This window comes from Parambassis ranga, chromosome 2 (assembly GCF_900634625.1).
Source record: "Parambassis ranga chromosome 2, fParRan2.1, whole genome shotgun sequence".
NCBI lineage: Eukaryota > Metazoa > Chordata > Actinopteri > Ambassidae > Parambassis > Parambassis ranga.
In genome coordinates this window covers 42,823,204-42,850,510 of record NC_041023.1, presented here as the reverse complement: position 1 = coordinate 42,850,510, position 27,307 = coordinate 42,823,204, and the positions used below count along the sequence as shown (strand labels likewise).

The following is a 27,307-nucleotide window of genomic DNA, read 5'->3' as shown; positions in this document are numbered from 1 at the left end:
TACTTAAAAGCTTCAGCACAAGGTGTTGACTTGCTGCCATCTTGTGGTGATATTTGCCATGACAATTAAAATTACTGTACAGAAAACTCTTTAAATGCAAAATGCAAATAATGAGCTATAGGAATGATAAAAATCACACAAAGCAAAGCAAATGGACCACTTCATATATTTATAAGTATATTTATAATGATATTTATATTTTTATTTTATTTTAATTTATTTTATTTTATTTTATTTTTATTTATGACATATGAAGAATATGCAATATTTGGCTCAAATAAAAGAACAAAGTAAAAGATGAAAAAAAAACAGAAAATCGCTTTTAAAACATCGATCAGCCCCAACACAAGAGGGCGCTATGGGTCTAAATAAAATCTCCTGCAGAAGAAGCAGCCGTAAATGCGCTTGATTATTTTGTCCTTCGTCACTTTCCGTCGTTGTTTTCAGTGTAGGTTGAAAGGTAAGAACAACATGTACGTTTAACGATATACTAATGTAAAATTAAGTTTAGTTGTACTTTTTTATGAAATGCATTAAGACGTTTGTGGTTTATTTGGTCTGATGATGTGAGTGGGCAGACTTTTAATAATGTAGGAAAAGCGAAAGTGTCAAATCCACAAGTCAGCTGAGCGACCGCTACCGATAGCTGCTGCTAAAGTTAGCTGTTTTGAAATCTTGTGTTAGCAATTCTTGCATCATGGCAGCCATGCTAACTACAATAGGCTAACGTGGCTAGTTGTAGTTTACAGGCTTGTTTTTGTCTTGTTTTATCCATCAGGTTCACACAAGATAAAGGGTGAAGGAGACGAGCCACGATGTCCAGCAGCGTAAGTGTCACCAACTCGTGTCCTGCTAATGTTAGCTAACTGTACGTTGATTAGCACCCCTGCTAACCTCACCAAAATACGCCAAATTTTATTTAAAAAGTCGCCAATTTACTTAGGCGCAGGCTTTTCAAGCTGATCAATTGATGATAGATATCCAGCAGCCTTATCAGAGAAACAATCCCTTTATTTATAAGGGATTATTGGATTGTTGTAATGTTACATCAGCAAAAAGTAGAAAGCAAGTATTTGTAAACAGCAATTATTACATAATGTCTTACGACAGGAAAACAATTGTTCACAATTACTCAATTATTGCTTAGAGTTTTCCTTCTGATTTTTGCTTTTTAAATTAAAACTTTCTGCAGAAGTATAAAGTTACAGACAGCCATGCTTACTAATAAAACTTGTCGTTTTGTAATACATTTTTCATCCCTCTGTAGGTGCTGTGTGGTCGGGGCAGGTTGGTCCTCTCTCAAGCTGCTGGTCATCCGGCTCTTGCTTCTCTGAGGGTCGGTAGAACCCGAACTTTCTCTGCTGCAAGCTCAGATGAGCCTTATGTAGCTGTTTCACACACAGCCTCAGGTGAGTCCAAACTATGCTGCTCTATTGAACATTGTGCAGAGACAGGATGGTGATTGTGTCATGTCCCTCTAGGTCCAAGAACTGTGTGGCCTGATGAGAACATGGGACCCTTTGGACCTCAGGACCAGCGCTTCCAGTTACCGGGTAATGTTGGGTTTGACTGTCACTTGGAAGGCATAGAAGACCAAAAGAAGGCTCCGGTCCACAGGACGGTTCCTGACGTGCTGACGACTCCCAGCAGCATAGAGAGACACCAGTTCATTCTGGCCCAGTTTATCAATGAATTCCAAGTATGTTTTTGAAAAGACAGAATTGTAGCATGTTATTAATAACAAAGCAGTGTGTTACAAATGTGTGTTTGTTTGTCAGGGAAAACTTGGTCCTATGTCCACTAGAGTTCACAAAGCTGAGCAGTACTTCAATCACACAGAAACAGATTGCTCTGTGAGTTCCTGCCCTGAGCTGTTAAGGAAAGGTAAAAATATCTTATTGTGCTTACATACATGGACATAAACTGGAGCTGAAAACTTCAATATATTACATATTTTTGTGTCAGATCTGGAGCTGTTGTTCCCCTCTGCGCCCACCGCCTCCATCACAGTGGTGACGGTTACAGAGAGGCAGAGGGGCTGTGCGGATGCTGCAGCAGAGCAGGACAACAAACAGCTGTTGCACAAAGTGGGTTTTCTCATAGTTTATCATTAGAATTGAAGAAGTTGCAGCTGCTGATTGTGATTCTCCAACTGCAGTTTGTAAGCGGTGCAAAGGAGATGTGTTTTGCTCTGTGGACGGCAGGATACTGGGCAGACTTCATCGACCCGGCAACAGGAGAAGCAGTGAGTGTTTTTTTCTGTGTTTTCTAAGAATTCGTACAATGATTCTCAAATTTCTTAGAAGCTTTGATCATTTTCATTATGCTCCCCAACAGTTTTTCGCTTCTCCATCAAGTCAGACCTCACTGCAAACAGACGAGCAGCTGCAAAATCTGGGTTTCCACATTGAGGTGTCGGGCTCCTGTACTGTTATTCGCCACATCTTGAGGGGAACGCCTTTGTTTGTAGGGACTGTTTTTACCAATGCACCTACTCACAGTGCTGCTATTGCAAGATTACAAGGACTTTCAAATGTATTTGATGATGAGGAATAGGCTTAATAATATTTTAATATTATGTAGAATCAGCTCCAAACAGAAGGCCTCTGTTTATGATCTGAATAAGCTTGGAGGTAGACCTGTGATGGAGGTGGTGTATATGTGGAGGTGGTGTATATGTGGATGGGTGTGTGTGAGGTTTGTCCTACTATAACACAAAGCAGCCAGGGAGATGCCGGTGCTGCGTCTGACTGATAGGTCTCATCCTGCACTACATCCAGGAAGAAACACACTCTGAAAATGTCACAGTGTGTCCAAAGTGTCCTGAATGTTAATATATAGAGTGTGATCTATATGACTATTTATGAACTGGAAACCCTTCAGAAGTCCTCCGGCTGCTGGTGCTCGCTCACAGGAGAAGATTGAAACACAAACATTTTCTGAAAGGTCAGATCAGACAATGTTCAACATGCTGCAGTATTGTTATTTGTTGCTCAGAAATAATAAAACTTGTTTCCACTGAAGTACTACAGTGCAAAAAAAAAGTCTTTTCTTGCCAAGGTGTAGTGTGTGCTGCCAGGCTACAGCAGCAGCATTTACGGTAAATTATTGTACCCAGTTAAGCCAGGATATAGAACGGACCTAATTTATAAAAACCTATAATTTAGTTTAAAAACTTTTTCTTTAATAACATTTAAAGTATTCTGAAGTGTAATCCCTACACAACCCGAGTCGGGATCATGGAAAAACAATTTGGAGTCATGAGAATAGTCTCTTATTGCGGTAATGCGCATGACACAATATCACTGAAGAGCTCTTCGTGGGGCCTCTGGATGAGAGGTCCGCTGTGGAAGGGAGGAAAGGTGAGAGTAACCACACTTCAGTCGCGTTTATTTACTGTGTCACTGCAGAACAACAGAACAATCTGAGGTTAGAAACGGATTATTAATCCACAGCAGGGATGTTGGAAGTGCAATAAAACATACGTGTCCCCCACAGTAATTTTACTGTGTCACTGACTAAACTGACACAATAATTAATAAGCTAAATGCAACAAAAAAGAGGTCCATACATAAACATACAATATTCGCATGGTAAAAGTCACATCATCTATTCACTGTAGGCAACAACAGAACTTCCATCTGTCAAACAGGAAACCTGCAGCTCCAGACGTCCAGACCCTCCTCACAGAAGCTCACACTTCGAACCACCGTCCACAACCAAGTCTGACGAATCCAGGGACGACTGTCAGGAGCCGAAGGCAGTGGTGTACCAGTCCTGTGTGTTTGGACTTTTCAGGACGTGCCAGCAGTGTGGATCACCTGTAATCCGCACTCAGGTTTCATATGCTGGCGCACAGATGACGGTTGAATGGGACTGTTAGAGAAGACACAGTGGTAGGTGGAGATCATACACAGATGTCAAAGGAAGGACACAAGAGTACTGTATAATAACCATAGAATGAATGTTTTTGTATATTGATAATGTATTATCCTGAAAACACTTTGGACTTCATGTTTTTTGAGCTAATATTGTCTGAGTTCTTCTCTTTTTAGACAGTGGAGGGGAGGTCAGGGTAGGAGGAGGAAGAGGAGGAAGGGGTCTTCACATCATCCTGTGGAGAGCAGCCCACAAAGACTAATGGATGCCACAGCTGCAGGTCCTGTTCCTTTCTCAGTATCCTACCAAAACCAGATCGATCAATAGGATTTAAACAAAACCCTGGCGGGCATTTGTCACCACCTAGTGGCGGATTATATGTACTGCACACCAATTCACTATTATTCTGTTGAATGAAAACTCAAACACAGATGTGTGAGTGTCCAGTTTTTAATTGGATGTTGTACATTATGGATTTGGTAAACAGTACTGTTATAATTTAAACATAAATAAATTAAAAATGCATTGAAAGGACTCTCAGACAGCTGTGAGGATGATGATGATAATGATGATGATGCAGGTGTAGCACATAGGTGGTGTATGAAGCCTCCTCCCTGAGCCGACCACAGGAGACTTGGAGGAGAAGATGGCGCTGCTGTTGTTTTGGGGCACCAGCAAGTTGCAGATGTTCCCCTCACAGCAGGACGAGCACACCTGATGGAGCAGACGCTGCAGTTTAGCATGAAACCCTGTGTGTGTCATGATATAATATCAACATGTACCTGGGAGCCATTATCAGTGATGTCAGCGCAGCCGGTGAACTGGCACTCGGTCAGGGTGGCGCAGCGTTTGGTCACTGATATGCTGTCTCCTCGGCTGTCCATCATGTGCAGTGTGTAACAGTATCTGGTATCTGGAGGACAGTTTTTAAGACATCTATGCAGTGAAGAGGCAGAGACATCTCACCACTAGGTGTCACTATTATTTGTGTATCCTCTGTGTGTGTGTGTGTATACACCCATTCAGAGTAACTCACCCCGTGGGCAGTAGACGTCCGGCGCCCAGCGGTTGCACTCGTAGTTGTCTGCAGCGTCCTGACATGTGAAGCACTTGAAGCCACCAGGGTGAGGCGTAGCTGTGGAGGACAGACACACACACCTGTGTCACTTTGTTTACAAAGATGTAGGCTTGTCTTGTTGTTGGTTGTTTCTTGAATTCCCATAGTTCTCTGGTCATCAGGTAGATGCTGGCTGAAAGTGGTGGTTGGAGCCCTGTGGAGGATATATATCAACAATCCCAGTGCATTCTGGGGAAGAATTCCCCTCTTTTCTCTCCTCCTGCAGCACTCAGAGGTTTCCACCTCGCTGTCATGTGATATCTGCTGCATTCCAGCAGCTCATTTTGACCTCGGAGGGCCCCGGGCAGGCAGGAGCAGGTGTATTAAGATTGTGGCATGTCTCATTAGTGTTTCTGCTTTTTTTTTTCGTTATTAAGCTGGCGTGAAGCTAAGAGTGTGTGTGGGACAGTAACAAACCAGTGTTTTGGGACAGCTACGGGTCTCATGGTCAGACAAAGCACACACAGTCACCTCAAAGTCATTGTTCAAGCTAAAGGAATCACCTTTTCTGGATTCTTTTAGGAGTATTGAATGGAAGAAATAGAGAAACAATGTTCTTACTCGATGGGTGCAGCTGAACGATGTCCTTCATGGTGAATTCCCGTGACTGCACGCCTCTCACTCGCTCGGCGATGGCGGTCAGCAGCAGGGCCCAGGCCACTGTTGGCCAGGTCTCCATCATCATCCCAGAGTACCTGCATGCACTGAGGGAGTGAGAATGTGTAGCAGATATTGCAGCTTTGAAACAGCACCTTTAAACCTCACAGCAGTGCAGCTTCATGCTGTGAGCATGCTTCATTACTTAAATGTCAAAGGCGCCTGCGGAGTCAGCTCCGGCTTCCATCCGGAGATCTGAGCATGAATTGTCCCTGTTCTGTGTCCTGCAGTGGGTTATAAGATCTGCTGAGCTTTCTGTGTCCTCCTCTTGGATTCACTGAGATGTCAGTCAGTGAATTAAACACCAGATGACCTGGTTTGGACCCATCAGCACATGTGTGTAAGATCAGCTCTGAGTTCAGTACTTCACATTTTCACCTAAGGCACTGTGCAGGCTGTGTGGTTGTAAACGCTTGTTTTCTTTGCATTATGCACGCCCCAGTAAGACGGCTCCAACAATACCGACGCTCCGATTCTCTGAAAGCACTGAGATGTTCCTGCTTTCTTCTGTGTGAGGGAAACTTAATTAAATGATGATGAAAGGCCCCCAGTCCGTGCACATGCATTCATCAGGGGCTACTGTAGAGCTGCTAATGATAAGCTGTGTGATGGATGCAGTCTGAGAGAGCAGGAGAGCAGGGATTAGGCACAATGGCTCCCTGTTACAGTTGGAGGGGGATACAGATGAAGAGGGTTTATATCACTCAGAGGTTCAATCAGCTCTGCAGCCTGAAAGAGTCCGAAGGAGAGCTGGATCTGAATCGGTCTCCCCTGACAACAAGAGGATGGAGTTTACAGAGGTTAAAAAAGTGAAGGGACAACATGCTTTTCTGCTTCTTCACACACTCCTGCTCACTAATTGGTCATGTGTGTCAAACGAACACTTGATCAGACCACCGGGGTCGCCTTTGAAGTGCAGCAGCTCAGTCCTGTTGAGCAGACACACATGTGGCAGCTGCTTAACTTCTCCAACTGCTGCTTTTCGGCTGCCTCTCCATGCTCAGACTGCATGAAAACAGCTCGTGTATCTTTGCTGTTGATCCATCAGGGTTCACTGAGTCTCTGCACGACTGTCAGACTTCACTGAGGTGCTTGCTGAGCTGTGCATCCCAGAAAATATAACAAATGATAAAAGTCACAGCAGAGAGCTGAACATCCAGATGGACACTAAATGTGAGTAATATTCCACACAGCTGTATGTGCATCATCTACAGCTCAGCTTCAGGTTTTCTCTTAATAAACTCCTTAACACGACTGTTTACTAAATCCTAAAATGTGACTAAAATGACTTTTATATCCTCAATGAAAGTTTAATTGCATTTTTAAAAAATCACTAAAACTTGAATTCACTCAAACAGCGCGTTGATCAAACTCACCGGCTTTTATTGCTCGTTAACCCCGCTCGGCGCTCCGCTGGCCCCCGGAGGAAAATCAGAAACTGTAGTCCGCTGCTGCTCCGCGAGGAGGAAGAGGAGGAGGAGGAGGGTGCGGTGCGTCACAGGACGTCATTACTACTCCGATTAACAGCAAAACAAATGTTATTTTTATTTTCTTTAGTTAGTTTGTTGTATTGTGTTCCTATTTTTACAAAGGTATTAAATAATTTATATTTATTATTTTTGTTTTATTTAGACCTTTTTACTCGTTTTTTTAATTGATAATTTTAGACACATATCCATCAAGGTCTCGTGTTATTTACATGCATATGTAAATAACACTATATTTAAGTATGCATGTGTTTTTTGTAGCCCATGTGTGTGTGTGTGTTATACTTTTTATCTTTTTACATAGACCTATAAACACACATCACTGGGGGATATGTGCTCTATGGTTTCTTGCATATCTCTTTCAGGGTCATTTCCAAAACAATCCTGCCCTCACATTCTTCCTGTAGGCCTCTTACTAAATAACACGCCCCACAAACTGCTGCCTTGTTCACATTCCTTTATTGAAAGACGTGGTGTGCTGCTACATGGCCTCATCAATGACAGGCAGCAGCCCTCTGACCTGACGGATATGTGATCTCTAACAGGATAGTAAGGAAGGAGATAACAGCCCTTCAGACCCTTGTCAAATAGTGGAATTTAAGTCCACAGATATGGGGACAGATGGCCAGTTCAGCTTGGAAAAGGCTTTTAGTAGATCCTGCCTCAAATTACAAAAAGACAAAGTCAAATGTTTCATTTCTTTAGACAAACTTTGGCATTATTATTTTATGTTTATTCTTTAATGTGCAATTTGCAGCTTTTATTATGAGACAATCTGAATAACTTCTTACATTTTTTTCTTTCTCTAAGTTTAGTACAATATGGTGCTGTTTATAATTAACTACAATTTAAAGTTGCATATAAAATTTTATGTGTAAAAAAGGGGGCATTGTATGTGCAGAAATTGCATTTCTCTGAAATCACGGAGGATTGAGAAAACCGACCCAAATCTCGCGAGATTTGACTCTAAGCTGCGCGCGCATCGAACGCCATCAAACAAACTGGAAGCGGTTGTGTGGAGTCCTGCACCGGAGAGAACCGGCGTTTCACATCAAATTTTCTTCACATAACGCCAACATTTCCGCACATGGAGAACCGAAATATGCAACAAGCAAACATGCTAAGTAGTGACTCTCCTCAGTCGACCAGAACCAGTACCGACTCCCCGGCCGCGGAGCAGTCCCCGGCAAACAAAGACAGTCCTGCCCCGCCGCCTCAGCACTCCCCCCCGGCCGAACAAACCGACGGACCCGCAGAAGGAAGCAGCGAAGCTCCCACAGAAATGACCTGGGACCTAACGAGTTTTCGAAAGCCCGGTGAGAAGACGTTTACCCAGCGCTCTCGCCTGTTTGTCGGGAATCTGCCGGTGGATATACCGGAGGAGAAATTTACAAGCATGTTTGCTAAATATGGGAACGTTAACGAGGTGTTCATCAACAGAGAGCGAGGCTTCGGCTTCATTCGTTTGGTAAATCACAAATTATCTTTTTCATCTGTAAAGTGGTGCTATAATTATTCATGGTTGTTGTTGACAGAAATGTGTGGAATGTTGTGCTAGCAAGATGCTATGTTAGCTTTAGCAAAAGATGCTGGTTAGTATCAATAGTGTAATATCAGCTTTATATTTTTGGTAGTTTTAAGTCTGTACAGGTCTGTGCTGTGATGTCAGATTTTTGTATATTAAATTATTTCCTTTTGCAAACTGTCAGATAGACTTTTGGGGAATAACATCCTCTCACCGCCTTTCTCTCTTGCTTATGTGTCCTCCAGGAAACCCGGACACTGGCTGAGATTGCCAAAACTGAGCTGGATGGAACCATTTTGAACAACAGGCCACTCAGGATCCGCTTTGCCACCCACAGTGCTGCCCTCATGGTGCGAAATCTGCTGCCCGTTGTCACAAATGAAGTGCTGGAACAGGTACAGGTGATTCCGCCTCTGCTGATGCGGTGAAATCAAGATTTAGTTCTGATCCTGGATGTGAAAACCACCTTGCGTTGTCCTCAGGCATTTTCCCAGTTTGGTCCAGTGGAGCGGGCCGTTGTTGTGACAGATGACCGCGGCCGTCCCACAGGGAAAGGCATTGTGGAGTTTGCAAACAAAGTGTCGGCACGTAAAGCCCTGGAGTGCTGCACAGAGCGAGCCCTGCTGCTCACCACGTAAGCAGATGCTGTTTCACTCACTGCCTAATGACAGCTGGAAGTTTTAACACGCTGTCCTTTTCCTTCAGGACTCCTTGTCCAGCTATTGTGGAGCCCTCGGAGCATTTTGACGACGAGGACGGCCTGTCTGAAAAACTGCTGCAGAAAACTCCAAAGTACTATAAGTGAGTAGTGTGGAGACTGAGACAGATTTCTGTCTTTGTTGAACTTTGGTTACTATTTTAACATCCTCCACAGGGAACGAGAGCAGACTCCACATTTTGCCCAGCCAGGCACGTTTGAGTTTGAGTTCTCGTCTCGCTGGAAAGCTCTGGATGAGATGGAGAAGCAGCAGAGAGAGCAGGTGGACAAGAACATCAGAGAGGCCAAAGAGAAGCTGGAGGCTGAGCTGGAGGCGGCCAAACACGAACATCAGCTCATGCTAATGAGACAAGGTGCTAACTTTAAGCCCTAATGTCCTCATTTTTGATATTATTGTTGGTTTTATACTTCATCTGTCTTTATTTGTTGTGATTTCTTTCGTTCCGTTAGATCTAATGAGGCGTCAGGAGGAGCTGAGGAGGCTGGAGGAGCTGCGTAACCAGGAGCTCCAGAGACGAAAGCAGATAGAGATGAGGTGTGTGTCCCTGTTAATTTCACTTTTGTGCATTCTCCCTACCTCTCTGTACTTTTTATTTTATTTATCTTATTTTCTCTCTCTGTAGGCATGAGGAGGAGAGAAGGAGGAGAGAGGAGGAGATGATGAGGCACAGCAGAGAGCAGGAGGAGCTCAGACAACAACCAGAGGGTTTCAAACCCAACTACATGGAGAACGTGAGTCGTCTCACACACACACACACACACACACACACACACACACACACACACGCATGTCCACTAGTTAAACTTTGTCTACATGACATGCATCAAAAGACTTAAGGCTGATGTTTTACTTGACAAACACACATTAGCTTCCTCAGGTCACTGCTTTTTTTTCAGTGTCATAGTCACTGAGTCTGCAGGGTTTAGTTCTAGTGTTGTTACAGATTGTTTGAAGCCTCCAAGCTTTATAAACACAACAAAACATTACAAAAGTATGCTGATGCATTCTCAGTAGGGGGCTCCATCTTTACTGACACATTTGTTTTTACAATCCATGCACAACAAAAGCACTTTTGGCCTTTTAGCATCAATAACTGTCGGTGTTTAGCTTATGTGGAGGTTGTATAAATGTTTTGTAAGTGGTTTAACTATCACACTGTCTTCTAAAAAAACATCTTTGATCATGGCTCCATCACGAGGCTTCTCATATATTTACCTTTCTTTTTAACATCTACATTTAAATTGTAGCTCTGCTGCCCTCTAGTGTTTGATTTACCTGCATGTCTAACCAACACTGAGACCTTAGATGACGTGCAATTGGCTGTCGGCTGCAGGATTATGTGTGTGACAGAGTGAGAGATGATGGCGTGGCAGTGTAGCTGTTACTGTGAGAATAAAATGTATCAATAGTGAGGGCATGTGGAAAAATCAATGTGTTATTGGTGTTGCTGACGCAGAACACTCCTCTGCCCTCTGTCTGGTGTCATGAACATAGTTTTGAGTTTATCTCCTTTGTCTCCAGAGTTTCTTATTTGTTGCCAGCTGTCCTCTTTGTCTTAGTTTTGCCCGTCTGATTCCAAAGTGTTTACCATCTTTTCCGTCATTACCCATCCATGCAGTCAGCTTCACATGTGACTTTGCAAAGCTGAAGGCTCTTCTTCACTTCTTTCAGAGGGAACAGGAAATGAGAGTTGGTGATCTGGGCCCACATGGAGCTGTTAATATGGGAGGTATGGGCATATCTGTGTGACGACTAGTTGATAAAAAAACCAGGTCAATTTATGAAGTTATCTGTGTGTGTGTGTCCTACATCCCCAGTGAACTCAAAATGTTTAGTGTGTAGCAGTAATTCTGTGAGTCACATGGGATGCAAAGCACAAACACAGTGCTGTCTTGTTTTTTTCTTTTGCTGTTTTCGTGTCTTCAGTGAAGGATGTTGTTGTCCAGACATGTTACTCAAATTAATTTCTTGGGATGCGCAGACCATTTCAGATGCATAAACGTTTCACATGATACTGATGGATTTTTATGTTTTATTTTAAAGTTCATCCTCTTCATCTGATCTGTAACCCGATCATCCCTAATCATTTTCCTGACAAAAAGGTTTTATTTAAATTCCACTTTCAGCTAACCAATTATATACCAATTATAACAATCCGATGCTCCACTGTTTTGCGTGTAGATGGCTTTAACCAGGCCTCTGCGGGGCCCAGTGCTAACCAGGGTCATATGATGGCCGTGGCTGCCAGGCAAGGAGCCGTCGGCCTGGAGGGAGCAGCGAACACAGGCATGCCATTAATGTCGGAGAACGGACCCATGGTAACATATCATTGCTAAAACAGTAAATGAGATTTTTAGGTTGTCATAAACCTAACTAATGTGTGTGATTCACTTCTTTTACGCCTCTACGGGGGACCTGGTACCAACCACACTCGTCTGTTGTGATGGTGAATAAACAAACTCAGCGAAACGAAAGATACCCACAAGGCGCACCGATGGGGGGGCGGCCAGAGGTGGAGTCCCCAAAGCAGCACCACCTGCAGCAGCAGCAACAGCAGCCGGCTCCGCAGTTGGGCCCCCAAGGGGGACAGGCACCAGGATTTGGTCGGGGTAGTCCTGTTGGAGGAGTCTTTGAGGGACCAAATAACAAACGCAGAAGATACTAACTTATCGAGGATGTTTGTCACTGTGGCAGCCTCCATTTTTATTTCATTTTAACCGTATGTTTGCTAAAACAAACTTTTTTTTGTCATTTATAATTTGTACATGTTTTCTGTGGTGTGAATGAGACTGTGTTTTTTATTTAAAAAATAAACTTTTAACCTTTCAAAATATATATCTCCCTGAACTCTTGTGTTGCAGCACCTTTGCTGGTGCTGATGCTCCACAAACAAAACATCTGTAGGTTGTGTGTCTTTGTGATTGCTCCATAAACTTCACTGAAGGATGAACCAACCCTCATTCAGAGTGTGTGAGTGACACTTCAGAGTGGCACTTTAATGGTTGGGAATGTGTGTTTGTCTCAGGGAGCCGGTGAAGACGGCCGCGTTGCTTTTCTTTGCCTTGCCCAAGGCTGCTCATTATCAACAGGATAGAAGGTAATCATTGCACTGATCCACTTTTAACGGGGCTGATTGTGGCCAATTTGGGGAAGGAATACTTCTGTGTGTCTGCTCTTCACTCCGTGGCCTCCTTTTTTCTTTTGTAGCCCAGTTTGTGGCCCACTTCTGTTTTTACAAGGACAATCGATTTGTGGGACGAAAGTTAATTTTTTTCTTCCGACATATGTTTGTAATCTTTTTGTCTTTGTTTCTGTGCTCTTCTGTTTCTTCCACCTTACATTTTTACCATAACTTTTTTTGTCACCACTTTGCAGAGCAGTATCTGCATTCTGAATGTAATACAATGACATTTAAGGTTTAAAGGTGTCCTATATTACACATGTATGGCCTAGATTGTCATCAGTGCTGTTCATGCTCGTTTCCCAGAGACTAATCATGTTTTCTCAGAGCCTGCAGCTACTGTACAGACAGTGAGCATCTGCATCTAATGTGATAACCTTTGGATTGGAAACACTAATTTTGTTACATGTTCCCAGGATTCCTAGCTCACCTGTGTGTTTAAACTTTCCTTTTAAAATAAATCTGAGAGGTCGCATGTGGATTAAAAAGTTTTGCACCTTTTTTTTACCGTTTCACTCCAGTGGTGGCAGAAAGTTTATAAAAACCTAATCTGAGTCCCTGTGCAACCGGCCTCAACTATTGTTTGTTTTAGTTTAACACTAATAGTCCATGAATAGAACAATAAGTAAAAATAGGTAGACCTATTTTTGCTGCGTTTTGGCGCCGCCTCCGTTCTATGCGTAAAGACGCATTAAGAGGTGGCACAGCAGCTGATAATCCAGACAGGAGCTGCCGTCGGTTACAGCACAGCCGCTCATTGATGGACACACAGACGCAGACAGAGAGGCTGAGAAAACTTTGCTGCTAACTTCACCATTCTAGTCTCAGTTTTTCTCCACGCAGGTCACGTTTTGTATACATGCGTAAAAGAAAGTTTTCTGCGCCTTCTTCACACGCGTCTTGACATGGTGAGCTGTTTTGGGAGACGGAGGTCATTAATGGGATTTCTTTCTCCGCTGTATCACCTGGGGACGGAAGGACAGTGAGCCGCAGGTCGTCTGGAGGCTGAATGGACAGGATGTCTCCGCAGCAGCAGGACGGCCTGAGCCGGGGCGCAGGGCAGCAGGAAAACAAACGGGTATGTGTCCAGGTGCCGTCTCCAACAAGTTTTCATGTTTATGTCAGATGATGAATTTAATGACAGAGAAAAAGCAGCTGCCATGTGAATACTTGTCTTTTTTTGGTTGAACTAACGCGGAACTGTACGCGTAACGGAGCGACAGTTTGCCTAACCTGACACACAGGGGTCAGGACGAGGCGCGGCAGGGCGGGAGGTCAGTTCAGGGTTCAAGGCTTTTCACCAGACTGACACCAGCCTCCGTGAAAGCAGGCAAACAGCCGCAGCAGCGCCTGGAATGTTTTAGGATGGTGCTGCTGCGCATAAACAAAGAGGATATTATGGAGGCGCCTGTAGAACCAAACGCACTAAACACTTACATTTAAAATGTAGCTGTACTTTCCGCTTGGTTTTATCCCTCTTTTTGCACTTTTTGCAGTCCAAGTAATCAGTCAGCAAACCTGGGTCAAATACAGCTTATGAATTATGATTGTATACTTTTAAATAAAGTGTTAATTAATGGTTAAATTGACAAAGACTTTCTGTTTGTTATTTTTTTGTGAATGAATCACGTTAAAGTTCAATAATAATAGCTTTAATTGTGTTTATTTTTTATGATATGGAACTTGGTCAGATTTTGCACAATTGATCGATTATAATTTATTTATAAAGTTTGTTTACAGCTGACGGATTAGGGGAATAATGGTCACCTGCAGCTCTGATGATGTCAGTCACAGGGTTGTGACAGGGTTCCTTTATTAAGGTGTCTTTATGATTTCACTGCGCAGACCTGCTGCTGTTTTCATACAAACACTTTCTGTAGCCTATCAAAGACACTCAGCTGTAAGACCTGATGTGTGGTTGAATAGAAATTGATTTTTTTTTCATAAAATGCCACATCTCCATGCATGTGGGTTTATTTTTAGGGCTGAATAGTAACATTGTGTTGTCATGGCTGTAAGGAATGTCTCAGCACTGTGTGAGCTGGTTAAATTCCTGGTATTACATTGTGAAATGTCACAAACGTGTGGATGTGCACGGAGAGACGGACTGATGTTGCCCTGCTCGTTTGGGCTTGTGTTTGTTATGTGTAGGTGACCGAGTTGTGTGCAGGATTAACAGGATAAATCTCACTGACTGTGGCCACCCACAGATGTTGACTGTAGCACCACAATGAGGTCAACAGCTATGAGATGCATCGCTATAGAAGTGATCACAGGGTGCATGCAAGGCAAAGGTCAACCATGTGACCTTTACTGAGATAAAAGCATGGCGTTTAAGAAAAGTAGGATTTCAATATTATGACGTAAATTCAGCTCAGTGTGAGAAAGGTTCCGGGTGTCATGGCTGACCGAGGCGGCCTCCTGGCTAAACTCATCTGACATTCCTCTGCTCTCCCTGTCCTTTTGGAGGCCGCAGTCAGCCTGGTGATTGTGCTGAATATTGGGATGCTTATGTAACCGATGAGGAGAGTGCAAACATGACACAAGCACAGAGTCACTACTGTAATGTGGGTCTGTCTTTTTTTTGTAGCGGATGAAGTCGCAGAGTTATCGGCGACAGTCTGCTCCATCTCTGGTCATCACCAAGGCACTCACCAGGTCCAAGACTCTCTCCAGGTACTCTAAGACACATTTAGGGCTCAAGTTGTTCACACATGTCGATATGAAGGCAGAAAACACCTCTGCCGGCTTCTATCACTGTGAGTGTGAGTAGCTCAGTCACTGCCAGGCCTCCTCTGTGCAGAGGCCACGCTCTCACACACATGCACGCCTGAACGAGGTGTTGGATGCACTCGGATAGATAATCCTCCTGTTGCCAGTCTTATCAGAGGATCAGGCGTCTATTAATAGTGTCTGTCTTTGGACATATGGATGGGGGAAAGTGAGGAAGAAGTAACCTCATTAAAAAGCTCCTCACTGATCCACAGTAAAGCACTATGCTTTGTTATGCTAACAGCTTATAGCATACCAACATCAGTTTTTTTTCCTTTTACCTGTTCATGAACCGTGTTAACCAGCTGAAATTTTCATGATGAAGATTGCTTTGATGTTTAGATAGATGAAGATCTGAGGAATAATTGAATAAGAAACACTTACCATCCAAGATAACTGGCGTTGTAAACTTTCAGTCAGATTGGTTTGGACCAATGAGTTAGCTGCTGCTTGACATTAGCAGGCGGTCACGCTGATTGAAAACAAACTAATGTGTTACATAAGAGGAGGTCAGAGTTACAGGGGACATGATTTTGGACACTGTGTGTCTTCCAGAGAGACCTTCCTGGTTTCTGTGTGTCCAGAGACGTGCCCGTTGGTCCAGTCCTTCCTGACTGACCCCGATAGGTCCTTTCTTCTCCACGGACATGCTCAGTTGAAGACAGGGATGCAGACGCAGGACAGACACCTCTTCCTCTTCACTGACATCCTGGTGGTTGCCAAAGCCAAGTAAGCACAGTGTGTGTGTGTATGTGTCCTTCACTGCTAAATCAGGTTAATGCCTGGGTCAAAGTTGTCATTACGAGTGTGTGCGTCTGTGTTCTCTCTCTCTCTCTCTCTGTAGGTCAGCTAACCACTTTAAACAGAAGGCCCAGGTGTGTGTGTGTGAGATGTGGACAGCCAGCTGCATGGACGAAGTGTGTGAGGGAAGCACCAGCCCAGAGAGGAGCTTCGTCATGGGCTGGCCCACCTGGAACTGTGTGGCCATGTTTAGGTAACACACACAAAGGGAGGAGGGATGTGATTATGGTGTAAAAACACACACATCTGTAATATCTGAGGAGTGTCTAGGAGTCAGTAACATGGATGAAACATGGATGAAACACTCTCCTTGTTCAGGCTGCCTTACATCAGCGCCTCTTTGTATTTCAACAGAAACTCTAACACATCAGGGGTTTTATTTATCATGCCTTTCCTACAGGAAGTACATCCTAACAGAACAAAAACATTCTCAGTGATGCATTTATTAACCCAGGCTGAAGAACAAGAAGGGTGGAGGTGTTCGTGTTTAATTATCAGTGTGGTGGGGACTACACCTGTAAAGTTTTCTTTCAGATAAATGAATGTAAATCAGACTGGTTGTAGTTGTTGGTCATCAGGTGGAAGAGGGGAGTTTTAATGCTCATGGATGTGCTTCTCCTCAGCTCTACAGAGCAGAAAGAAAGGTGGCTCTCCATCCTTAAAAGGTGAGTGACTCCCATGTGTTCATAATGATTCATGATTTGTGTGTGAGAGAGAGAAATATCTTTGTTTCGCCTGCAGTCGAATAAAAGAGGAGAAAGAGAAGGAGCAACCGAAAACCATCCCTCTGAGAGTGTACGGGAAGGGCATCAACACATTTGCAGTAGTAAGTGGACTGATGGTGTAATTGATATGATGAATGTGTGGGCTGCAGAGTGAGTGACATTCAGCTGCCCTCTCATCCCATCAGACCAAGACGCTCCCAGTCAGCAACTCTGATTCGACCAACGAGGTGATCCGGCTGGCTCTGCAGCAGTTTGGCATCATAGTGAGTGGATTCTGTGTTTGTGTTCAGACTGTTGCTCAGGGTGAAGTCACAAAAGTTCACTTTCTTATAAAACACAGAGAAGCATGTGAGCAGCATGTGGCCCACTCTGGGTTTTTTGACTTTGTTTTTGTGTGTGTATCTGTGAAGGGAAATGTGAAGGACTTCCAGCTGTGGGTCATCTCCAAAAGGGACAACACACCCTATCCTCTGATTGGTCAGTAGGTTTACGATGAAAGGTGTACACCTGGAAACAGGGCTGAGGTGTAGCTCCTTTGCTTCTCCTTCTCAGGTCATGAGTTCCCCTTCAGCATCCAGATGAGTCATGTGAGGCAAAACGTGCCTCAGGCGGGCGGAGGTGGAGGCAGAGATACTGCTGCAGCCCCGGAGGAGAGGCAGAAGGCCATGCAGATGGAGCAGCTGCAGGTGAACAAGCAGTGTCAGTTCATCCTGAAGCCACGGCCTGTGGAACCGCAGCAGCAGGACGTGTCTGCAGGTGAGGTTCGGTGCTCAGTGTGGAGCTCAGTGCTGGCAGACCGACTTCATTCTTTGCATTTCTTCAGTTTTGTCCCAGAAGTCCTTCAAACGGAGGCGCTCGCTCATCACCTGGGCCTTCTGGCGAGGCTCTGGATCTCACCTGAATGAGCTGTCTCTCGCCCCTCGTGGCTGCTTGTTCAGCCAGCCTCTGAGCTCCGTCTGTGTGGATGACGCTCTGCCAAAGCCGGTCATGGTGAGCATGCACACCAACCCACACGTTGCTTCAGCAGAAAACTGCAGATGTAAAGACACTTCTGTCTCATCAGGACATGCTGACGTTTCTGTACCATGAGGGTCCGTGGACGCGGGGGATCTTCCGCCGCCCTGCGGGTGCTAGGGCTGTTAGGGAGCTGCGGGACTCTCTGGATGCCGGAGGGGTTCAGCTTCCTCTAACACGAGACCACGTCTTCATCATCGCTGGAGTCTTTAAGGTGAGGCGGGGCTGAGCGTGTTACCTTACTGACCCCCTCTGTAAGCACAACATGAATCAGCTACGTTAGCAGGACGAGCTGTTCATCGGCTTGTTAGTGTAATCTGGATTATAATCTGATATTATCTGCAGGGATTACAGAGCTTCTGTGCACGAGTGCGTAAACTGTGTCACACCAGCAGAGATCTGACATTTACACACTTATTATATTGCTTTGTGTTTGTTTAGGATTTCCTGCGCAGCATCCCCGGCAGCCTGCTGAGCTGTGAGCTTCATGAAGAATGGATGGACGTGCTGGAAGAGGAGGAAGAAGAAGAAGAGCAGGTGCAGGACATACAGAGGTAACATGCTCTATCACCCCACCTTCCAGTGTCACATGATGAAGCCCTGACGTTTACGTCCTCATCCTGCAGGATGATCTGTCGGCTCCCCAAAGAGAACGCCCTGCTGCTCCGCTACCTGTTAGCCATGCTGCACGGTATCCAAGGCAACGCCCATGAAAACCAGATGACCAGTTTCAATTTGTCAGTGTGCATCGCTCCCAGCATGCTTTGGCCTCCTGGAGTGCCATGCAGCCCTGAGGTGGAGGGAGAAGGAACTAAAAAGGTGAGCTTACACAGCAAACACATGCACAGTGTGGAGTCTGACCTCACAGAGAGCAGGCTGTCTAATGCTGCAACATTATGAAACACGTCTGCCTGATGCTGATTAGCAAAGAGAGGTTTGTTATTTTTGTCTGCAGGCCATAAAAACACAAAAATAGAGCTCTAACACAGAGTGGCTGCTAAGAAACTGTTGCCTGTTTGTTGTCTGTGCCGCAGGTCTGTGAGCTGGTGAAGTTCATGATCGAACACAGTCAGCAGATCCTCGGGGAGGAGCCGTCCTCCCTGTTTGGAGGGCCTCCACAGAGACGAAGCAGCGAGGAGACAGAATCAGGTACGCACATACTCACAGGTTTGTTGTGCAGATGATAAATATTCCGTTTATTGTGTTGTTTCTGGACGTCTTCTTCTCTTCTTCAGAGTCCTGGGTGTACCCTCTGACCGACTCATCCTACGACAGTCTGGAGAACGAGCTGGACAACAGCAGCGGTGGGTCACCAGGCATCTGTGCCAGACGACTCCTCCATCCCAAACCACTGCAAGGCAGCCTGGACTCCATCCTCACGTTTAGTGACTACGACCAAGACACCGACCCTGATGTGCACAACAAACAAACAAGGGGCCTGAAGTTACGCCCACTGGGGAGACGTGATGCGCCAGTGGTGGACACCTCCTCCACCCTGGAGTCGCTGTCCTTGGAAGGTCAGCACATGCATCAGAGGCGCCGCTCAGAGCCGGCTATCACCTACATGAGCAGTTTTCGTCCGTGCACCTCAGGAAGTACAGACGGCCTCACTGGTGATGATGAAGATGGTGAAGACGGGCTTTCGAAGAACTACTGCAGACTCATTGAAAGTCACTCCAGAGGTCAGGTCAGGAGGGGTGGAGATGAGTCAGCAGCAGCATCAGCAGTTCTGAAATACAGCTCCTCTAGCCTGTCCTCCACCCCAGTGTCCCCTGCTCACACACGATCCTCCCACGACTCTCTGGACTCCCTCGGGAGCGACCAAACCACCAGACCCCACCACCCAACCAAGACACATCTGACCTCCACCTCTGTGTCCCCGTCACAATACACCGTCAGCTCTGCCCTGCCCTCTGCTGAACATCCAGACTCTCCACCCAAAGAACCAGTCAATCGGGGGGCATACAAAGCACACAGGGGCCTCCACCCAAACTCTTGGCTGAAGAAAGACCGGAGGCTGTCACTCACCCAGCAAGACACCTTGGAGACAGCTGAAGGGGACAAAACCGAGGTGAGTTGGCCCACCTTTAATGACACGACTACAGTATCAACCCAAGTCAGAAATATTCATATTATCCTATTCAACACTAAGTAGTAAACACAAGTTTGATTCTCCACCCTTTGTGCCTACAGGGGGAGGTCACAGAAAAACCCAGCAAGAAACAAGCGGCTAAAAACAAGACCACCAGAAGCTCAGGAGGAGGCCACGTAAGAGGGAGACATCTGAAAAGCGTCCCGCATCATCACTCCACTGGAAACCTGCAGCTACCTAAAGCTACCTGGTTCACGTCCTCACAGCTCAACAATACTGAGGGCACTCCACCCAAGCTGACATCACCATCTTTATTCTACAAGCAGAGTGGTCCCTCTTTGTCCCTGTTCAGACAATCCAAGTCTCACTCTGTGGAGGAGGAAGCAGGCAAAGCTAGGCTGTTTCAGCGCAGAGGGTCAGAACCGGGACAGCAGGTGGTGGAGCGAGCAGCCACCCTGACTCGCACCAGGCTGCCCAGCGACCCAGGACTGAAGGTGTCGCAGGTGGATGCACAGGGAGACGCAGCCGAGGAGCAGTTCTGCCTCTCTCCATCTGCCACCAAAGCTGTGAGGGACTACTTCTCCTCTCACCCACGCAGCAACCCTCAGAGCAGTCAGCAGGTGGCGCTCGCTCTGGTGGAGAGCCGCAGAGAGTGGCTGAAGAGATGCAGCGACCCCAAAGCAGAGCCCGACTTTGAACAGCTTCTTCTGGCTGAAGAGTCCTACGTCTGAAGCACCACCAGGCTTCACCCTGCAGCAACACGGACTGGACTTTACGAACTTCAAGCTTTGAACCTGTTTTTTTTTAACTTTAAAGGACTGTTACCGGATTTGGTCACTTTGTTAAACCTGCCAATTACAATCTACCTGCTGTTGCCTTCTTGGATGAACAAGTAGAGTTTAAACACACAACGGGCAACTGGTACATGATAGCATAATTGTTAACGTTACCTATGACTACAATTATAAGTGACAGACTTGTGATAGTGTTAAGTTAGCTGAGTTTTTGCTGCTTATGCCAACTGTAGCATTTGTGAAGGACATTTAGCTGCTATGCTAACACTAACAGTGATTTATACACACTGCAGTAAGAAACTTGTTGCCAACAATGACGTTGTAAAGCTTTACTTACAGCCTTTGAGAAAAAGTCAAATTTAACTGTAAAAACCTGCATCTGAACATAAAATAAAGCAGCTGTGGGAAAGTTTTTTTATTTCTGTTCTGATGCTTCCCAAACTCTGCCCTCCTGTGGACTGACCTAGCATTGCAGCCTCTAGTTTTGGTTCATATTGCTCTCTCCTCAGCTCTCAGCAGCACATCCTCACACAAGTGTTAAAATAAAATATTAAGGTTTTGATATATAAATTTACAATGAATGAGGACAGAGTAAAATGTGTGAGAGGTTGTAATTATTATCAACATATGAGCCTTGATGTAAAGTATGAAAGTGTGTTTTTCAGCAGCGTGAAGAGCAGGTCTGCACAGGCTGAGGTGACGTGAGGGAGCTGTTTCTCATGCTGACCAGTAGAGGGCAACAGATACGTTTACTTTCAAAGAACAGGTAATAGCAGAGAAGAAGTAGTGCTGTTCTTGTGTGTAACTAACACGCACTGAGAAAGAAGACTCACACTTTGTGCGTGTGAAATTGTATCTGTGCTTCTGTGGATTAATATCTACGATGTATGCAGAGTACAACGTGAAAAGCGTCCATCGTGGAAAAGTTTACACGCTGAAGAAGGAGGCAGAGCAGGCCGTGGCTGTGGCTAGCTCATTAGCATGATGCTACACCCGGAATAAAAAAAAACGTAGCGGTAAATAAACTGCGATATTTTCTTACGTTTTGCAGTTAACACAGGGATGAAACAAATGCCACGCGCGTTCCTTCACTTCAGTTTGGCTAAATGTTGTTTTTATGTGGTATGCTAACTAGCATGCTAGTTTGTTGTGAATAGAGGGTATGCACGTGACGTCACGACATGCGGAAGTCACCGCCGTTGGTTAAAGATGCTACTTGGGAAGCACTGATGGACTTTAAACATATGAATTTGCAGAAAACACAACATGATTCTTCTTCTGTTGTTTTTTTTTCTTCCAGATCCATCCGATGGGGTCAAGATAAATGTTTGCGTATTTAAAACAAAACAAAACAAAACAAGAAAAAACCCATTTTATTATTTGATACAGCATTCAAATAAAAGTCTGAACAATCCATTCACACAGTCTAAGCAAGTTGTATTCTTATGTGACATCTGAAGAAACAGCTCAGTAACAGGGCTCTGTAGTTCTGTGGGACCGGGTTTGGTTCCGGAAACTGCTGATCTGTTTTTGAGGGGAAAACGCCCAACAGTCAAAGTGAAGAGTAAAAGGCAAACCGAGAAGGACTCCACATGTCTGGGAGAATAGCTCAGAGGGTTTAGAGAATGGATCATGCTCCTGGGGTGCCAGGTTCAATTCTGGGTGTTGGAGGAGCTGGAGATGGCAGACAATATATAAATATACATAAATATGTATATTATATATAATGGGTAATATATAATGGTTTAGCTATGTATATTACCGTACTATTTACATATTTTGAAACATAAAACGACACCCGTTTTTCAAAAAATTTAGCATAATGCCCTACTTCATAGCCCCAACTCTCAGGGGTCCAACACCCCTTTTTTGTCCCCTCTGCCACAGTCTTCCCCAGTCTGCCACCACCTCCTGACCTCCAATCACCCACCAGGGATCAAACCTGGCACCCCAGGAGTGTGACCCACTGCCTTAACACCTGCACTATTCTTTCAGGTACTCAGGCATCTTCTCGGCTCGCCTTTCTCTCTTCACTTTGACCATTGAGCGTTTAACTTCAAAAAACATGGGATGCTACAGGAACTGAACCCATTCCCACAGAACAACAGACCAGCTCCTTAACCCTCTGAGCTATTCTCCCAGACATTTGGAGACCTTCTCGGTTTGCCTTTCACTCTTCACTTTGACTGTTGAGTGTGTAACTTCAAAAAGCATGAGCAGCCTCAAGAACCAAACCTGGTCCCACACAACAACAGAGCAGTCCCCTACCCGTTCTTCCTAAGTAAACGTATCTGTTGCCCTCTACTGGTCAGCCGAGACACCACCTCACTTCACCCCAACTCACCCCTACTCACCCCACCCCTACTCATTTCACCCCACTTCACCTCACCTCCACCCCTCCTCACCTCACCCCACCCCACCTCCACTCACTTCACCCCACGTCACCTCACCTCACTTTACCCCACCTCACCCCTACTTACTTCACCCCACCCCTCCTCACCTCCACCCCTACTTACTTCACCTCACTTCACCCCTCCTCACCTCACCCCACCCCACCTCTACTCACTTCACCCCTACTCACCCCACCCCTACTCATTTCACCCCACTTCACCTCACCTCCACCCCTCCTCACCTCACCCCACCCCACCTCTACTCACTTCACCCCACCTCACCTCACTTTACCCCACCTTACCCCTACTCACTTCACCCCACCCCTCCTCACCTCACCTCACCCCTACTTACTTCACCTCACCTCACCCCTACGTACTTCACCTAACCCCACCTCACCTCATTTCACCCCTACTCCCCTCACCCCACCCCACCTCATATCACCCCTACTCACTTCACCTAACCCCACCTCATATCACCCCCTACTCACCTCACCCCACCCCTACTTACTTCACCTCACCCCACCCCTACTTACTTCACTTCACCTCCACTCCGTATTTTATGTAACTAAATACTTCAATAGAGAAAAACATCCGACACATAACTAGTGTGTTTAAATAGATATTTAAATAAGACTACATCAGCCACACATATAGTGTACCTCTGTACTTTTATTGCACACATTCACAAAGCTTAGAATGTGTTTGAACATATTTTGAAGGACATAATGTAATTCCTCTTCAAACTTTTTTTGGTGAGGATGTGCGCCATCTGGCGTTCACAACGTGGCTTCATCCCTGTTCACAACGAACTAACACACTAATTAACAAACCACATAAAACCACCAACTTTCACAAAATTGGGTACAGGTTGCATTTTACAATGCAGCCCATCACCCCCACCTCAACCTCCACCCACTCCACCTTTGACCTCCACCTCACAGTGCCCATGCTCACCGATGACACACAACCCCAGAAGTAACAGTCATTGTAACCAAACTGACAGTTCCAAAAAAGTTTTTTATTAGTCTACACAGATACGTGTTCCAGCTATGTACAATTACATGATTTTTACATTATTTGATTACATGAAATATTTAATAAGTGTACATATGCTGTAAAGAAAATACATCAGGAGGGATGTAAGTACCAGTACATTTCCAATTGGCTGTTTTTCAGTCACCTTTTCTTTCACCTCATACAAGCAGCTGTGAACGACTTTATACACAAATAAAACTGTGAATAAAGGGAAGTGTTCATTCTGAGTGTAACCCACAGCAGTGACGGCCTGAGGGCTCCACAGAGGCACACCTGTTTTACAATGATTAAAATAAACAGATCAAACTTCGCTAACAGCAGCTTATATCATAAATATCTGGTGGCAAGAATGTTAAGAGTAAATGTCTATAAAAAGTAAGCCACAGTCTTCCAGAACAGCAGTACTGACAGATGAACACGTCCTCGCTGTCTACAACGAGCCGTCTTTGCTTTGTCGGATGTCAGCGACGCTCTCAGGCACCCGGGCCACCATGCCCTCCAGGGCTTTTGTGAGGCAGATCTGGCAGCCCAAACGAGACCTGCAGCAGAAACATACAATACATTGTAAGTTTGTTGTCAGGTTCTGCATGCACGGTGTTGATCGGAGCAAACTCCTTTTGCCTCACTTATTAGCTCTGATAAATCTTATTAACGCTGGGGAAACACTACAGGGCTTTCCCAGTCTTAACAGATTTTGTGTGTGTGTGTGGGGGGGGGGGGCATTAACAAAAATTCTGAGAAATGCCTGAATAACTGCGGCTGAGGTCAGCTCAGGTCTGGTCCCCTCACACACAGTTGTTGGTGCAGACTACATATGACCATTGTCCACAGCTAGTGCAGACTGGTGCAGATTTGCCTGACAGGAAATCGTGTAGCGTGTCCCCAGCTTAACTTAGCTGAAGCTTCACTTTCTAAACAAGTTGTTTAGCATCAACATTACTCCACTCATGCTGCATGTGTGCTTATTTACGTGTCAGTAAGGCCGTAAGCTAAATCAAGCATGTCCATCTCCTCGTCTGTGATGGGCCCCAGCTTCTGGTACACTTCCTCATCAAAGATCAGATGGCAGGTGGAGCAGGCCAGCGTTCCCTCACATGCTCCTGTAAAACACACACAGTGATGGCTGATTAGCTCAGTGCTCAGTGTATAAAAACCACACATCCATGCGTGTCTCCATACCAAAGCCATCAAAGTCAAGGTCTTCATTAATGACAACATCTAACAGAGAGTCTCCAGGCGAGCCTTTCACTGTGATCTTCTCCCCGTCTCTGTTGACGAAGTGTACTGTAACCTTGCTGTTTGACCTGAAACAACAACACACAACTGGTTTTTAAAAAGGGTAAAAACATTTAGTGGAGCATTTTCCTGCAGCTGAAGACAGATGTGCGGACTTGTCTTTGCTTACAATGCACAAAACAGAAACTATAACTTGTATATAAGCTCTTGCCGCACATTAAATCATCTAGAAATCATTTATTGTTCCTGTGCAGACTTTACTAAAAAGCAAATGAGCTCATGTTGACTTGTGGAATGTTTTACAGGCGAAAAGTACACCAGTAGTCACTAAACCCAGTGATCCACAGAAATCCCAGGGCCTCTTGGAACCCCGTGTAATCCCTCCTGCACCAGATGAACTTTTAAGACAAAACATGAAAAACCACATCAGACTGGATTTTTAACTGAAAATGATGATAAGAGCCAACAGGGACATAGTCAACAGGCTGACAGCTTGCTCAAAAATGCTCATCTAAATAAAGTGTAAACACTTTATACCCGTATACAAATTAAAACTCTGAGGATGGAACAAGTAAATGTATGTTTTAAACTGACACTGTTAAGCATCAATGGTTCACATTATAATGTTTACACAATATTACACACAGGTTAGCTGCAGTTCAGCTCAGTCCAATTGGACTAGATTTGCATTTTTTTCGTGAACGTGATCAAACATCCTGATTAGTAAGCAGAAACACGGTGCCAGCAGCACATTTCCCCTCATCTGTTGAGCGGATTTTAACAGGCTCATTGCGCAATTCCAAGAACCGTGTGGCCCTGAGGGGCAGCTGAGGTCAGCGCTGTGGACCCTAGCGGGGAACCTCATCACACTAAGCGCACATGTAGTAATGTTTAAAGACGCTCTGCCGGGTGGAGGCCACATAACCAACGTCACATTCCAGTTTGGCTTGCACATGATCGGTGGGAGGACTGGGAGGACATACCTCAGTGGCTGTGTGCCGGTCTTGAAACTCCTTTGACCCGTCAGCCAAGCGCCCCAGCTCGCTGCCGCTGTCCGCCGTGAGTACTCTGGCAGTCGGACATGAGCCAGCTGTCTTAACGCGAACACTAAAGCCATCTGAAGTTAAAACTTGAAACACGAACAATAAAAACTACACTGGTGCGGCGAACGCTGGCTTCACTCTGACACTTGTGCCGATCTGTTCGGTTCTCGGCTTGACGTGCTCCTGTAAATCCCTCAAACTCTCATTGCGTAAACTCTGCTTCCGATAGGAGCAATTAGCTAATTGATTGTCGGATCCAGGAGTAGACGGCCACTTTCATCTGGAAGCCTACTGCTCAAGTTTAAGTGGTCAGGTCGAAGGGAGGTCCCGGATGTTAAACTACACATGCGCTGTACTTCCTGCTCCCGTGTCAAAATAAACGCTTTGAACAACAAGTGTCATATTTTATTATGAAGAATTCAACGCCCTGAAGTTTAAGTTATCTTCAAAGTTATCTCCTTCATAAATTACGAAGGTTTCATCTCATGCAATCGAGATATTTAATATTACGTTATTATTATTAGTGTTCATTTAATTTCCTACTTTTATTTTGAAGGCGGAGCCGCCGCTCTTCCTGTTGCGTGCTCGCTCATATTTGCCAGTGTGACGCCACCAAACGAGGGTGCCCCGTGCCCGTGCACGTGCAGGGCAGCCAGTGTGTGAATCGTTTTGTGTTACAGCGTGACCCGGTGAGGCGGAGTTTCCCAGTATGTTACGGCGTGAGGGAGGCAGAGTAACCGCCCCGCAGTGTAACGCGGTCATAAACCGAGTGCATCTCAATTAAGGTCGAAGGTTTCCATGCTGTGGACCTTCATGCACTTCTACCCTGACACATGGAGA

At 45.2% G+C, this 27,307-nt stretch overlaps 5 protein-coding genes and 1 long non-coding RNA gene across 10 annotated transcripts; 4 read left to right on the top strand and 2 right to left on the bottom strand.

Moving 5' to 3' along the window:
* The first annotated feature begins 368 nt into the window (after positions 1–368).
* On the top strand, positions 369–3,026 carry mmadhca (metabolism of cobalamin associated Da). Of its 2 annotated transcripts, XR_003670006.1 has the most exons (9): positions 369–460; positions 779–827; positions 1,268–1,409; positions 1,482–1,699; positions 1,779–1,884; positions 1,966–2,087; positions 2,159–2,245; positions 2,338–2,650; positions 2,732–3,026. XR_003670006.1 is itself a non-coding variant. In XM_028398670.1 (8 exons), the coding sequence occupies exons 2-8, from the start codon at positions 816–818 to the stop codon at positions 2,554–2,556; spliced, it is 906 nt and encodes a 301-aa protein (XP_028254471.1). In that variant the 5' UTR covers positions 369–460; positions 779–815; the 3' UTR covers positions 2,557–3,026. The 2 variants fall into 2 exon arrangements, 1 of the variants encoding a protein (XP_028254471.1); XM_028398670.1 differs by having other exon boundaries at positions 2,338–3,026.
* A 1,390-nt stretch (positions 3,027–4,416) lies between these two features.
* lypd6 (LY6/PLAUR domain containing 6) lies at positions 4,417–5,675 on the bottom strand. The gene is made up of 4 exons (XM_028419825.1): positions 5,558–5,675; positions 4,916–5,014; positions 4,662–4,792; positions 4,417–4,593 (listed from the first exon to the last, which is right to left on the bottom strand). The coding sequence occupies exons 1-4, from the start codon at positions 5,673–5,675 to the stop codon at positions 4,417–4,419; spliced, it is 525 nt and encodes a 174-aa protein (XP_028275626.1).
* Positions 5,676–8,124: 2,449 nt separating this feature from the next.
* On the top strand, positions 8,125–12,165 carry pspc1 (paraspeckle component 1). Of its 4 annotated transcripts, XR_003669431.1 has the most exons (11): positions 8,125–8,608; positions 8,911–9,060; positions 9,148–9,299; positions 9,371–9,466; positions 9,540–9,736; positions 9,834–9,918; positions 10,007–10,115; positions 11,056–11,113; positions 11,428–11,486; positions 11,566–11,702; positions 11,849–11,981. XR_003669431.1 is itself a non-coding variant. In XM_028394878.1 (10 exons), exons 1-10 carry the CDS (start codon positions 8,228–8,230, stop codon positions 12,047–12,049), a joined length of 1,566 nt encoding a protein of 521 aa, XP_028250679.1. In that variant the 5' UTR covers positions 8,125–8,227; the 3' UTR covers positions 12,050–12,165. The 4 variants fall into 4 exon arrangements, 2 of the variants coding, with proteins under 2 accessions (XP_028250679.1, XP_028250695.1); XM_028394878.1 differs by lacking the exon at positions 11,428–11,486 and having other exon boundaries at positions 11,849–12,165; XR_003669432.1 differs by lacking the exons at positions 11,056–11,113; positions 11,428–11,486.
* A 1,171-nt stretch (positions 12,166–13,336) lies between these two features.
* Positions 13,337–20,700, top strand: LOC114444915 (rho GTPase-activating protein 20-like). The gene is made up of 16 exons (XM_028419814.1): positions 13,337–13,643; positions 15,156–15,241; positions 15,893–16,066; positions 16,182–16,331; positions 16,762–16,803; positions 16,880–16,964; positions 17,049–17,126; positions 17,274–17,340; positions 17,416–17,619; positions 17,687–17,853; positions 17,927–18,091; positions 18,319–18,431; positions 18,504–18,696; positions 18,912–19,026; positions 19,113–19,948; positions 20,071–20,700. The coding sequence occupies exons 1-16, from the start codon at positions 13,575–13,577 to the stop codon at positions 20,698–20,700; spliced, it is 3,174 nt and encodes a 1,057-aa protein (XP_028275615.1). The 5' UTR covers positions 13,337–13,574.
* An 835-nt stretch (positions 20,701–21,535) lies between these two features.
* LOC114432266 (uncharacterized) lies at positions 21,536–22,183 on the top strand. Its single transcript, XR_003670238.1, has 2 exons — positions 21,536–21,779; positions 22,064–22,183. It is a non-coding gene; the product is annotated as an uncharacterized LOC114432266 (long non-coding RNA).
* A 1,967-nt stretch (positions 22,184–24,150) lies between these two features.
* Positions 24,151–27,015, bottom strand: LOC114432618 (adrenodoxin-like). The gene is made up of 4 exons (XM_028400740.1): positions 26,408–27,015; positions 25,368–25,492; positions 25,159–25,288; positions 24,151–24,727 (listed from the first exon to the last, which is right to left on the bottom strand). The coding sequence occupies exons 1-4, from the start codon at positions 26,539–26,541 to the stop codon at positions 24,619–24,621; spliced, it is 498 nt and encodes a 165-aa protein (XP_028256541.1). The 5' UTR covers positions 26,542–27,015; the 3' UTR covers positions 24,151–24,618.
* Positions 27,016–27,307: the final 292 nt, after the last annotated feature.